This window comes from Tyto alba, unplaced genomic scaffold, assembly GCF_018691265.1.
Source record: "Tyto alba isolate M040663 unplaced genomic scaffold, T.alba_DEE_v4.0 Super-Scaffold_18, whole genome shotgun sequence".
Taxonomy (NCBI): Eukaryota; Metazoa; Chordata; class Aves; order Strigiformes; family Tytonidae; genus Tyto; species Tyto alba.
The window spans coordinates 1103091-1115988 of NW_024881280.1; the positions used below are offsets into that span (position 1 = coordinate 1103091).

The 12898-nt window shown below is 45.6% G+C and overlaps 1 protein-coding gene across 2 annotated transcripts; it reads right to left on the minus strand.

Moving 5' to 3' along the window:
- Positions 1-5332: 5332 nt before the first annotated feature.
- COMMD9 (COMM domain containing 9) lies at positions 5333-12689 on the minus strand. 2 transcript variants are annotated; one of them, XM_042791035.1, is made up of 6 exons: positions 12577-12689; positions 12354-12479; positions 11480-11619; positions 10669-10703; positions 7135-7238; positions 5333-6299 (listed from the first exon to the last, which is right to left on the minus strand). In XM_042791035.1, the coding sequence occupies exons 1-6, from the start codon at positions 12625-12627 to the stop codon at positions 6159-6161; spliced, it is 597 nt and encodes a 198-aa protein (XP_042646969.1). In that variant the 5' UTR covers positions 12628-12689; the 3' UTR covers positions 5333-6158. The 2 variants fall into 2 exon arrangements, with proteins under 2 accessions (XP_042646969.1, XP_042646970.1); XM_042791036.1 differs by lacking the exon at positions 12354-12479 and having other exon boundaries at positions 12577-12686.
- Positions 12690-12898: the final 209 nt, after the last annotated feature.

The following is a 12898-nucleotide window of genomic DNA, read 5'->3' on the forward strand; positions in this document are numbered from 1 at the left end:
CAGTGCGGGGACACAGCTCAGGGTGCCTTGCTGGCTTGTAGTGTGCCTTGTTTGGAGGTGATGATGACATTTGCTTCAAGACTCAGTGATACAGAATGGGGGTTTCAACCCCCCTGGACCTACAGGCACTGATACGGTTGTCAGGATGTCAGCATTTCCAATTAGCCCAGCTCCCTGTCAGTGCAAAGGCCGGGCGCTGGTGTACTGCAGCCTTCACACTGAGGTTTCTTATCTCTTCCTTACAGCATGGTCCAGAGTGTCAAAGCAAACTTGGTGGTTTGTTTTTTTTTTTTTTTTTTTTTTTTTTGTAAGAAACTAAAAAGCCCATTGCAAGGCCCAGATTTTGAACATAAAAGTTTCTCCTGCATCTTATTTGCATGGCTGAGTTATAACCCTCTAAATTACAAACAGAAGCACTGGCAGACTCTAGCTAACAGCTCTAATGGATGCTATTATATTTCTGCTGCTAGTTGGCACTCAACCTTCACTATCTCATCAGCATAAAGGGATGCTGTCAACTTGAAAAATTGTGTCTTAGAGTAAAAAAAAAAAAAAAAAAAAAGGAAAAAGAAAAATAAAAGCCATACCTACTATTGTTCCAAACCAGCCTTTTACAAGAGCAGTAACTAGCAGAGTAAGGATGCAAAGGGGCTGCTGTTTAACTGTCTCTGCTCAGTGTTTACTCTGCATAGCTGCCTCTGTGGTGCTGGCGAGCATCAGCACCTCCCCTCTCAGCCTGGCGAGACGGTGCCTCCTGGGAGGTGGGGGTGCAGAAGGGTCAGCGAGGAGAGGGGATGCTCTCATCCTAGGCCTTGTGTTAACAGCAGCAGCAAAAGGGAGCAAGAAAGCAACGAGAGAAGCTGTATGTACATGGAGAACGGCGATCAAGTATATAGGATGCCATTGTGCTTAGTGCGCTGGTTAAAAGTGCTTTCTAACATACTTGGGAGAGCAGGAACTCGCCCTCCCCCCCCTCTTCCTTCCTTCTCCAGAGATTATTTTTATAGTGCCCTGCTCAGCGCTATGTAAAGACAAAGCTATGCAAAACTTGCATTGTCTGAGAAGGGCGAGTTTGGAAATGCCCCAAGTTGTCAGCATCCCTTTAAACACAACGCTGCTCTTTCCCTTGCGGGTGCCAAAGCTGTCCCCCAAGGAATTTGCCTCTAACCTGGCAAAAGAAAGAAGGGCTCCTACTTCGTTGCGATTAAAACGACTGGCACACCGCAGAGACCCATCTGCTACTACCACCCCTGCCAGCTTCCCTTAAAATGGGCTCAGCTGCCTCGACCCAGGAGTGTGTTAGCAGACGAGGGAACTTTTTGCTAACCGGTAACAGCCCCCTTGCTGTTCTGCTGCTGGAGCGAGTGGCTCAGTTTGGGCTGTTGCGGGGCCTCCGCTGCTCCCAGTTTCTGCAGGAGAGCCCGGCTGCTGCTGCCTGCCCAGGAACTGGCGTGGGAATAGAAACGGGAGACCAAGCTCGCCATCTCCTGGGGAAAAGGCATGTACGCTTCCAGGAACGTTCATTTTATTTCAGTCCTTCCTTTCGTTCTCAGTCTTCTTTGTGAAAGACCAAGGTTGTAGGAGCAGGCTTAGGCAGCTTGCCAGTGTGCAGTGCCAACCCTGACCCCACCGCGGTCCCACTTCTTCCTGGGAGACTTAGTAAAATAAGACTGTGAATTTATGTCACAGGGTGGGTACACCGATTGTATTTTTGTAATATACTTCATATGCACTTCAGCAGCAGCGATGTCAGAGGCAAGACTCGTATGCCTTACTAACCCCAGAATAGAAGTTTATAGAGTGTTGGGCAGGTGCAGGAACAGCCAGGTTCTTACATACTTAAAATGACAAGGACTGTTCAGCGACTGCCACCTATGCCCTGAGGAGCACAGAGACACTGTGGAAGCTGTAGCCGATGATCCAGTTACTGACTAGTCACAGTATAAGACCCTCGTTTCCACAGAGAGCTATATGTCACCTCAAAAACTGATGCCGAGGGATTTTTGAGTGTAACTAAAAAATTCGGGACCTTTTGCACGTTCCCATCATCAGGCTTTCCACGCTGGCGGGTGCAAGGCAGCGACGGTGCTGTGGAGCAGGGGCCAGAGGCGGGCGAAGCGCGAGGGCTGTGTGCAGGTGCTGGGCAGGGCTGCCAGCGCTGGCAACAGCGCAGCCACGGCGTCCCTGGGAAGCACTAAACCAACCAGAGACTGAATTCCACAACGTTAACCAAGCTACATCTTGGAGGTGTCAGTTATCCAGTAAGCAAGGCCCAAATGTCCCAAGCATTAGTAACCTCTGACAAAAATGGACAAAAAAATCAGCAACTACCAGCACAGCACCTGTGTAGGTGGGGTAAAATATATGACAGTCAGTGTGTCACAGAATAAAGCTTCTGACTAAGCGGTCAAGAAGTTAGAAAAGGGTCTGGGGAGGTGGGGTTCAACTCCCAGTGCTGCCACTGGTTTACTGCAACCGTAAGCACCTACTTTACCTCTCTACAGCTTAGTGATATGAATCTTTTAAGGGGTATGTGTGAAAGGCTGGTGTATTTATGAAACTGGTTACTTTTAGAGGGGTGGTTATGACTCAGAATAACCACGGTCACCATGCAGCTGAGCAAATCACGCTGCTAGATATGTTGCTCCCAGTACCAAGAACTGAGATTAAGCTGGGCTGTTGAGATTTTTAAGAGAGATGTTGTTCACTTAACCAGAGATCTCTCACAGATTTGTTACCAAAAAAGCCCTTTTCAGTCCTAATCTGGGCAGGGGTCCTACATATATTGTTAAATGTAAACTCTATTACACTGAATATTAGCTACCAAATTGAAACTAGAAATTTTTAGTTAGGTCAAAACAATTCTAAATGAGATTACTAGTAAGAAATACCTTGAAGTGAAATAATAACATGCCAGTTATAAACAAATCAAAAAATTTGTATAGATGATAGTTTTGGAAGAGCTTGAATATGTGAATTTCACACATTAAACCCAGAACTTAAATATAGAGTAACTATTATAACTTTACCAAACCATCATGAATCTTGTAAAGTCTTCTACTGTTTTAAACCAATGCTTAAAGATCATTAATTGAAGTGGAAGATAAGAATCATAAAGGCATTTTCTTCCCAAGTTCTTCTTGCTCTCAGTAATATCATCTATACAACTTTTAGCCTGTACACCCCAAAGTACACATTTTCTTGCAGTAAGAGGAAGTAAAATTTTGTTTTGAATAATACAAAGTAGGATTTAATGTTTTAAATGCTTTTTCAGCACACTGACACAGTCAGATCCAACACAATGTCTGAATTATGAAATTACAATTTGAATTTAACTTGCATACTTCTGTTTTACAAATAAATTTATCACTGTTTAGCTTAGTGCAATTGAGCTATCACTCGATAAACAATGCACGTGTAGGACATGTTTTTTCTATTCCTCAAATATTAGAATGAAGGTGGAATTTTTGAGCTCCCCTTCACAAGGCAGGCTTGCCATTTCCTGGCAGGAGTTTCTTACAACTCTATTTTTACTAATGTCCTTGGACTATTCTTCTCCAGAAATGAACAACTGTGGTGACCCCATTCAAGGAAGATGCGAACTAAGTGAAGAATGACCACTACAATGCTGAAAGGCACAGAATATAGAGCTTACTATGCTTAGCCATCGAAAGTGGAGGGGGATTTCATTGCTTCATAAGTATGAGGGGAAAATTGGAAAGGTAGGAGAGGACAGTGCCAGCACAGGAACAAGCTGATAATAAAGTAGTGCTGAATACATTTAGGCTAGCCTACCAAATAGCAGCAATATGTGGATGTAGGATAAAAATCTAACTGATTTTAAGAGAGGAATCATTTAATGAAAAAAATCAGAAATTATTGTCTGCGAGAGCAGACATATTATTCTCTCTCTGTGTAACAGTCCCGAGAAGCAGGAGTACTCTTGCTGGTAGGTGATGACAGTCCTACTTGGCCTCTCTCGGTTTGTATACCTTTTCCTGAGCAGTCTCGGCTCTTCTGGCAAAGGTGATTATGAGCCAACAAGAAAATACCTAACAATTTAGGCAAAGATTTGAAGGCAAGCTCTCATTGCCTCCTAAATCTTGGACTAGAAAATACCAGTATCTTGTTGTGGAATGACTTGAGAAGTCATCCCACTTGAAGTCATCAGATGTTTGTCATGCCTGTGATCCAGTGGACATCCTCCTTCAGCAAGTCTCCATGGGCAACTTTTTGCTACCCACAGATAGCTCCACTCTGACATTGGAAAAGCCTTCTCAGTTTTAAGTTTCTTTTCTTTACAACTATTTGATAGTTGTATAATGGTTTTGTATGGGAACCCCATGCAACTACCAGCTCATTTCATTAGCCCCTACAACATTTTGACTATAACTTCAATATTTACCTCAAGGATTTCCTGTGTATTGACTTCATCAGCTCTTCTAACACTAGGAGTACTTCATTATGCATTATTTACCTCCTCAGTGATTCTTACTTTCTAAAATAAACAGTGCAATAGAAACTATTTGAAGTTTTTTTAAGGCTAGGCGGCAACAGCAACAAAACTTCCTCAAACTGAAGAAGTCTGTTACACATGCTTTTCACAGCTTTAATATCCATCTTCTCCTTTCATTTCCCTATATGAAACTTATCAGTTTACCTTGTACAGTACTAAGCATTACAATCTCTCGCTCAAAGTCGACCTTAACAAGTAACTTCTCATAGGTCTCATCTCATGCACAAGCTGTATTACACTCTTATCTTTTAAAGGCACTAGGCTTCACTTACACTTATACTCTAGCCTGCACTCTGTGGGGATGTATAAAATTAATTAGCAAAGTTCTGTAGTTTATTCACACTTCTTGAATGATTTCAGGTTTCCAAACACGAGAGATAATGTTTTGTGCCTTGAAGGAGAGCCAAATATATTATGAAAGGTGGGACTGCCACAAACAACACATTTGGATCCAGTCTTCCAGTTTGGAGCATTATAGAAGTTCATCAGAAGCAAGAGTCTGAATTTTGTTCATTTTCTGCACTTATTTCTCCACACTTTCAATGCACATATATTTATAAAGTTTTTGGTCAGGGTCATCACCTGTAATATTGCACAGAGCTAGTGCCCATGGAAAAACATGCCCTGAAACGGTATTATAATGAAGAGAAGACAGTTTAAAAGATTAATCCATTTGAACAGGAAACAAAAGATCCCTCTTCAGCAACAAACATGAACATCCATTAAACCAGCCTAGAAACTAGGCGCCATTACAAAGAGGCTGAGGTAACCTGGGACAACATCTCTTCTAGACTGAAAAGGATTCACAAAAATCAATTAGCAGTTCATTTTTTAATTAAATGAAGATTTATACAAACAACAGAACACTTCAGGGAAGTACAGGCACATATTGCCACAGAAGGGCTTCCTACAGTGCAGACAACAGCCATCAATTCTTAGTGTCCGAGTCTGGTTTTTGTGAAGTGAAGGCAAAGTCCAGAGTCCAATAAACCTAAACATTAATTATCTGAACTCCCTTTTTCAAACAGGAGTAAATTACTTGCTGCTAAAGACATTCAGAGTAGTCATTTTGCAAATGGTGCTATGAAGCTGATCAGAAGGGAACGTGTTGTAGCATAATTGCCCTATTTCAAAGCATTATCCTTTAATAACAATCTGCAGCACGGCTGTGCTTCACTGAGAGGGAGAGAGTGCTACATCTAGTCTGCACCTCAGTACACGCACGTTCCAGAGAGACATACCCTCCTTGTCTGCTAACGCTGGAAGGCAGCCCATTAACCAGCTTGAGCCTTTTAGATCCTAATTTCAGGGCACAGAGGTAGCACTTGCTTCATTGGCTGCAGCTATTTACTATTTCTATTTATGACCCTTGTGAGTAAGCCAAGCTCTGAGCCCTCAAATCCTTTTCTGAAATAAAGACCAGCTTTTGTTCAACAACATATTAGGAAAACACTTTTTGGCATCAGACCAAAGGAACATTTAAGTGTCAGCTTTTCAAAAGCCATTTTCTTAACTCAATAAAGAATCTCTTTAATTTTGTTTTGTTAAAACAGAAAACACGTTACATTAGGCTGCAACTTATGAGAGCTGTAGGTAGAGAATACCCCCCTTCTTTGCTGCTGGAACCCATGCCCTTGAGTATTCATTTGTTTGCAACGGCAGAAAGTTGGTCCCGGATCCTTCCTAGACCTTCTAACATCGTGTCCAGGGTTTCTTTGCTCAGTTCCATAGTCAGTGCAGAAACAACAGGACTATTTCCACATAAGGCGACATCTTCCTGAATCTGAAAATAGGAATGCAGACGTTAGCCGTATGAAAAATTCGTTGACGTGTTCTTCCAGTGTCACTATGAAAGTCAGTGTTTAATAGATGAAGAAAAATGCTTTAAATTCAGCATCCAGCTCCATCCTGAAGGATCATGACACATTTTCTAAGCTGTGTGCCCCACTAGTGAAGTGTGCTTCCACTGATAGAGTGCAAGTAAGCATATACTGCCAGGAGTATGGGGAAATCCTGAAGAGACTCGTGGCAGGAAGCCACATCCATATCAAAAGCATCTTAGCAGATACTGCACAGGATACTTAACCCCATTCCACTCACACAAATTAGATTTCTTTTTTCCTCCTCTGAAATCCACCCATCCCATTTTTACGGGTTGAGGAGATCCAGAATCCTGTACAATATAAACAGTCAGTTTAGCTATACGCCCCAAATGATAGATGTGGCCAGTGAAGGAATTTATTAGTTATCAAAAGTCATTTCCCAGCTAATACGGTCAGTTAAACATGCTGATGAGCACCTTAGAATTAAAGGGTGATGACTTCATAATTTATGTTCTTTCTTTCTAAAGAGAACAACGGTGACCAGGAACAAACATGCTGCTTTCTCACATCCTCATGCAAAGAAAACTCTCCCTTGCAAGAAAAAGAGGGCTTTCAGAGACATCATTCCAGGCTCTGTGGTATTTCAAAGATCATCTCTGAGAAAGTCTGTTAACTGCCCACCAGGCAACAGGCAAGCACCAGATGCCTGTTTGAACTGCTCTGCACTATCACTGGTAAGGCAGGTGGTGGACCTGGTTATTCTGATCCTATATACTTTACAGCCACTGACATTACCTTTAACTGAAGCAGGCAAGTAGGGACTGCCATTCTGCTGATGCTGTCTGAAGACGTCTTGATGTCCACCCTCCAGTCCATGTCAACCAGCCGAGGCAGGGAGACTGAGGGATTAAAAAATGGATCTGTTAGTTCCAGTAGCACGTGATGACACCAGACCCTGGAACCTGTGACTACCACCACGGACATGCTTCTCCACTTCTGGCCCTGGGAAGCGTCTAGCTCCAGTGCTACTGTGTGGTTTCACATCATTTTCACTCTGCAATAAGCTAGTCTCTGAAGGCCTCCTCATGACACTGGAAGGACAAACAGGGTTCTCCCATCACCACATGAATCACCAAGAATGGTACAGTGCAAGACAAACACAGGTAAATTCACAAAGCAGCTGGGAGAAAGAGAGCAGCAAGATGTCTTCTCCACCTCTTCTTCCCCCACCTTGATGCCTGCAACACTCAAACAGTGTTTCAGCATGAGTTGCTCTGGGACCCACATGCTTATCGCTCTGTTCTGTAACCAATAAGAATGCCCACAGGAACGGTCCTAAAATCCAGCAGTATAAAACATGTTATTTCAAGCTACCCAACCTGTGAACCAAAGCATCCTGCAGTACAGCATATGTACTGGTAAACTGCAATTCTCACATGTTGTTCCAATTTGTTAAAAATATTGATGATACCATCCTAATTAGATGCAGCCTAACAGAAATCATTCCACAGTCTGGTGCAATATTGACATCCAGTGTTCAGGGCTGGAGACCCCATGAGCCTCCCAAGGGAAGGAGGACAGGTCTGACTTGGCTGCCTGGCCAAGAAATTTGTGCAGCTGTCTCTTGCAAAGAGAAGATGGGGATATTCTCTCATACTTACATGAAGCCCACTGCACTATGAACCCTCAAGAGTCCCTAAGCACCTGCATAAAAACTGAGATTAAGGTTCTCCCAACAAAACTCTGGCACCAGCAGGCTGGCTGCAAGTGCTCTTTTGTCAGTTCCTGGGAGCATAATGTCCTTCTTTCAGCTGCCAGTACTAAATACAACGAACATCTTAAGACTAAGTGAAACTGAGGCAGGTATTTAGATGGGTGACATGCAGATATCTTTCCCCCTTGTTTGAACAAAACAAAGTTCCCTACTTTCATTAAAACAACAACAACAACAACAACAAAAAAAAAAAAAGAAAAACCCAACACATTTAACCCAGAAAAAGAAGCAGTATTGACATTTTCATCTCAGATTTACAAGTGTTTTCTCACACAAACTGCAAACCAGAGGAAAGCATAATTACTTATCCAACCAGCTAACAACAGCAAGTGTTCAAAGATGAAGCTTGAACCCTTGACTGCCCAATGATAAAGCGCAATTTACCACCAGAATCCAGAAATGTGTAAAATGTCTGTAAAGCAAATTCCTTGTTTAAAATATATGTAAAGAAAACAAGCTGCAAGGTGCAGTTTAACAGGGCATAAAGTCATTCCCACTTTGGTCCTGTCACATTTATAAGACTCGGAACACCTCTTGCACCTTTTCTGCTATATCCCCCAGGGCTCCCCACCCACTCTTTTCCTTGTCCCCTTTCCTCCTGGCCCCTTTGCTTCTCCCCGCTGCAGTCAGCCACGCTCACAGCACATGGGGAGGAGTCCACAAAGCTGCCCGCCGGCTCGGAGAGCAGCGAGGAGAAGCTGGACCTCTCTTCAGCATTTTCTGGCAACAGCTGAGCTATACTTCATACGTTCACAAGTACAGCATTCATTTTCCTGGGAAAAAAACAGTAAATTCTCACTAGAAAAAAGTCCACACGGAGGACATGGAAACAAAGACAAACCCCTTCAGTTTGAAAAGGGCATTTGCAACAAAGGCACTCAACTGCTGTAACCATGTCAGAATAAATGGCTACAGGGTGTCTGAAGAAACATCGTTCCTGTTTATGTCAACTAGGGATTTTCAAAGAAGTCTGAATGAAACATAGGACCAACCCCATAAAAGATCTGATTTGCAGAGAAGTGATCGTTTATTCTCAATTTAAAATCTCAGCTGTGGTGCTTGGTAGGTTTGATTGTCTTTGTGAAGCCTTATCAAACCTGGTTGTCAGCAATTCTTTGACATCTATTTAAGGATGTCAGAGGGGGATGAAGAGGCAAAGACTAAACCTCTGTTGAGTGCTAAGAAAAGAGCCGTCTCAATAGGGAATTGCAGCCTGTCTGGATTCTGCCTATCATAAGATGCCTCGTTTCTTCCCCAAGGGTTGATTGCTAGCCTTCCGACTGACTCCAGATGCTCAAGTTGCTCCCCAACACTGCTTACAGAAATTTCTCTGGGGAAAGGCGCTCCCTCCTCCTCCTGCTTCCCTGAGCAGCTCTCCAGGGGCAGTGCAGAACTGGCTGCCTCGCTCTTGCTTTTGGAACCAATTCCAGTTCACAGTCTGTCAGGGCCAGCACTTGGCAGCATTTGCAACAACATAAAATGCATCTGTTTAGCCTTGTATGTTAATTTGCAAAGATTGATTGCTTGTGGCTTGGGAGAGGCAGGAAACTATCCATGTTTTTATGTTAACATAGATCAATCAGTTGGAATGTCTGCTCTTTAAATCACTGCCTTGGTTCCTACGTAATATATGTCAGACATTTCATGAAAACAATACTAAAATAATCCATCACTTCCTAGAAGACAATCTCATTCCAGCGGGGTTAAATATTCATCTAATGAATACAAAGACATGAATTTCAAAGCAGAGCTCCTGGGTGGTACTCCAAGAGCCACACGCCCAGCCTTGCTTCTGGGTTGTGAAGACCTAGCTAGTGTGTTACACTCTTGTGTCACGATTGCTCTCCTTCTCTCCAGTGCATGATAGTGTTAAGGGCACACGATGCTTTTTGCAGTATCTTGCTAACACTAGAACATTGTTTAGTGAAAGCAACTGCTGTATTTACTCTATTAGCATGATGCAACATTTTCTTCCTCCTCTGTATTTATACTCCATTAAAACTTTGGGGGACAGTGTATTTCCAAGTCTTGCCATACTGCTTAGCTGTTGGGCATTATCTCCTCTGCAAGAAAAGAAAAGGGTAAAGAGGATCCGTGCAGACCTCAGAGTACTCTGTTATGTATCAGCTCTCATTTGTAAGCCTCTAAGTGCTACAGCTGTAAAGAAAATCTCTTGGGGAGAAAACAAAGCGTTGTAGCTGAGTGGAACACCAAACTGGGATATAACTCATCGCCCGTGATGCTATTGTTAAAGGGAACAGGGAGGTCAGAGTACTTCACTTTCAAAAGCTTTGCAAAGACTTGCTACACACTGCACTCTACAAGGTAGCAACAGACTGAGCGTTAAACGGAATTGCTTGAGAACTGGAAACAATTTAGCACAGCAGCACAGATCTAAATACAAGCTCCATGATGCCACAATCAAACCGCTTCATCTAAGGCAAACGAGGGCATTGCTGTGCTACATTATGAAACACGTGATGCACTATTCCAAACTCCAAGCTCCAGTGACCTCAGGAAACATTAATTGCATCAAGACGTGCACTACTACTTACTCTGACTTGATTGTGCTTCATTCCTCCAAGCAGAACTGTGAAAAAGGAAGAAGAGAAAAATAGTATCAGCAGTGCTTTGAAAATAAAAAAAGAAAAATAGTAGGGAAAGAACTCAGAGTGGCTTATCCCTGACAGAAGGGTCACCAGGGCTGCAGCGGTAGGCAGGGGAGAGAGACTACCTATGCTACTGAGTGCCAAGGAAAGGCTGTCACTGGTGGGCAACAGTAGGCAAACTGGTGACCAACTATTGGTTCTTCTATAAGCACAGCTCATTTATGGCATGAACCTTTCTCCCTGGTTTTATCAAAGAAACAGGATACCAAGCAGCGAGCTGTACAAGTACGCAGAACTGCTGTCACATGCCACTGTCCCATGTATGCTCTACTGCATGCAGTGCCTCTGCATCTAAGCCAAGGTGGTGGTACGTGGACGGGCATCTAGATGCTACCCAACCAGGCTCTGTAGTGCTGAAGTCTAGCTCTCGAGTTTTATCATCATCTGTAGCATTTTTCCACCACACAGGCAAGTTGCTGGAATTAAAAGGGGCTTTGCATTATGTGAATGAGGCCCACACACTTTCTAAAAGTCCCAGGAAAAGCCTCTGTGCCCACGGTTGTGTTTTGTTTGCCATTCCACTCAGGTGACATACCTCATTCAACTCTGCTCATCCCAACCTGTGTGATTATGCCCAAGGCACACGCAGAATTCATAGAAACAAGACTCTGCATGCTGCCAACTATCCACATATCAAACTGGATACATAGGCTTTAACTTTCCAGAAGAAAGCAAACGGCAAGGGGGTAGCACTCACACATTCTCCAGGATTATTTTAGTCAAAAGGTTTTTCAGATTTTGGTGGAAGTTCTCCGGGAAGAGGGAGAGGATATCTTCTGCCCTCGTCAAGCCGTGGTACACGACGTGCCTGGTGAGGTTGTGCAAAGCGGATACCAGCTGTAGGAAAAGAGGTGGCGGAGAAAGGCCCCCGCGGGTGCGTCAGGCGTTACACACCGCGCGGAACCTTCGGTGGCCGGGAGAGACACCGCTGCTGCAGCGAGACGGACGCTTGGCCTCCCAAGCGCTGCCCGACAGCCTCACCAGTGTAAGAAACTATGAACTAAGGGTATTGTTTATTGAAATTTATGTTAAGCTCAATGTAAAGGTTAGGCGGCAAAAGACAGAAAAACTGCTTATGCAAACAGCTGCCAGACACCGCTTGTGTGAGACAAGATAACCTGTGAGACAAGATGACCGCGTGAGACAAGATAACCGCAATTGCTTACACAAACCAGATACTTGTGCAAGCAGAAGGGGTACTGATCAAAGACAACCACGGATGTAAAAATGTATAAAAAGGAACTGTTTGAACTGATCAGTACGGCAGTTGGCGGAGCGCAGACTCCCCTGCCGTCCAGCGCTGTCTTTGCTCATATTCTACTTGCTATAATTAATAAAATTATAATTGGATTATGATCCATTGTGGTCTCAATTTATAACACCAGGTAAGGCCCGGTGGGGCTGCGGCACCCTCCCGCCTCCCCGCCAGGCCCCTCCGCGCTGCGCCTCTGGGGACGGGCCGCTCTCGCAGGGCGCTGCGGCCGCGGTCCCCCGGGGCAGCGCCCCGAGGGGCTGGGGCGAGGCGCCGCGCCGCTCCCGGCGGCTCCCCACGCCCTCCCGCCCGGCCCTACCTGCTCCGCTTCCTCGGGGCCGGCGGCCAGGCCGGGGCAGGCGCGCTGCGCCAGCGGGCCCAGGCCAGCGGCCGGGCTGGAGAAACACTCCTGACACAGCTGCCGCACCGCGTCCCTCGACGGCGCCTGGCGAGGGGCAAAAGCGGGGCGAGGAGGGGCGCTCAGCCGGGCCACGGGAGGAGGAGCGGCCGCCGCCGCCGCAGTCCCCCCGCGCCCCGCTCACCTTCAGCAGGCTCTGCAGGGCACCCAACTCCGCCTCGCGCGCCGCCGCCATCTTGGCGCCGCCACCCCGCCGGCGGCGCTCCGCCTACCCCCGGGGCGCGGCCGCCATCTTGGCGCCGTCCGCCGGCGCGGGCGGGACGGGGTTTGTAGTCCCGCCGCGGGGCGCGGCCGCGGGGAAGGGCTCCGCACCCGGCCCCGTGGCGGGGGGCTCCGGCACCGGGCCGCTGCCGGTCGCGGGGGGCCCGCGGCCGCACCCCCGCAGGGCCCCGGTATCGGCAGAGACGAGGTCAAGCCCTAAATGCGTGACCTCACCTTCTCCAAGC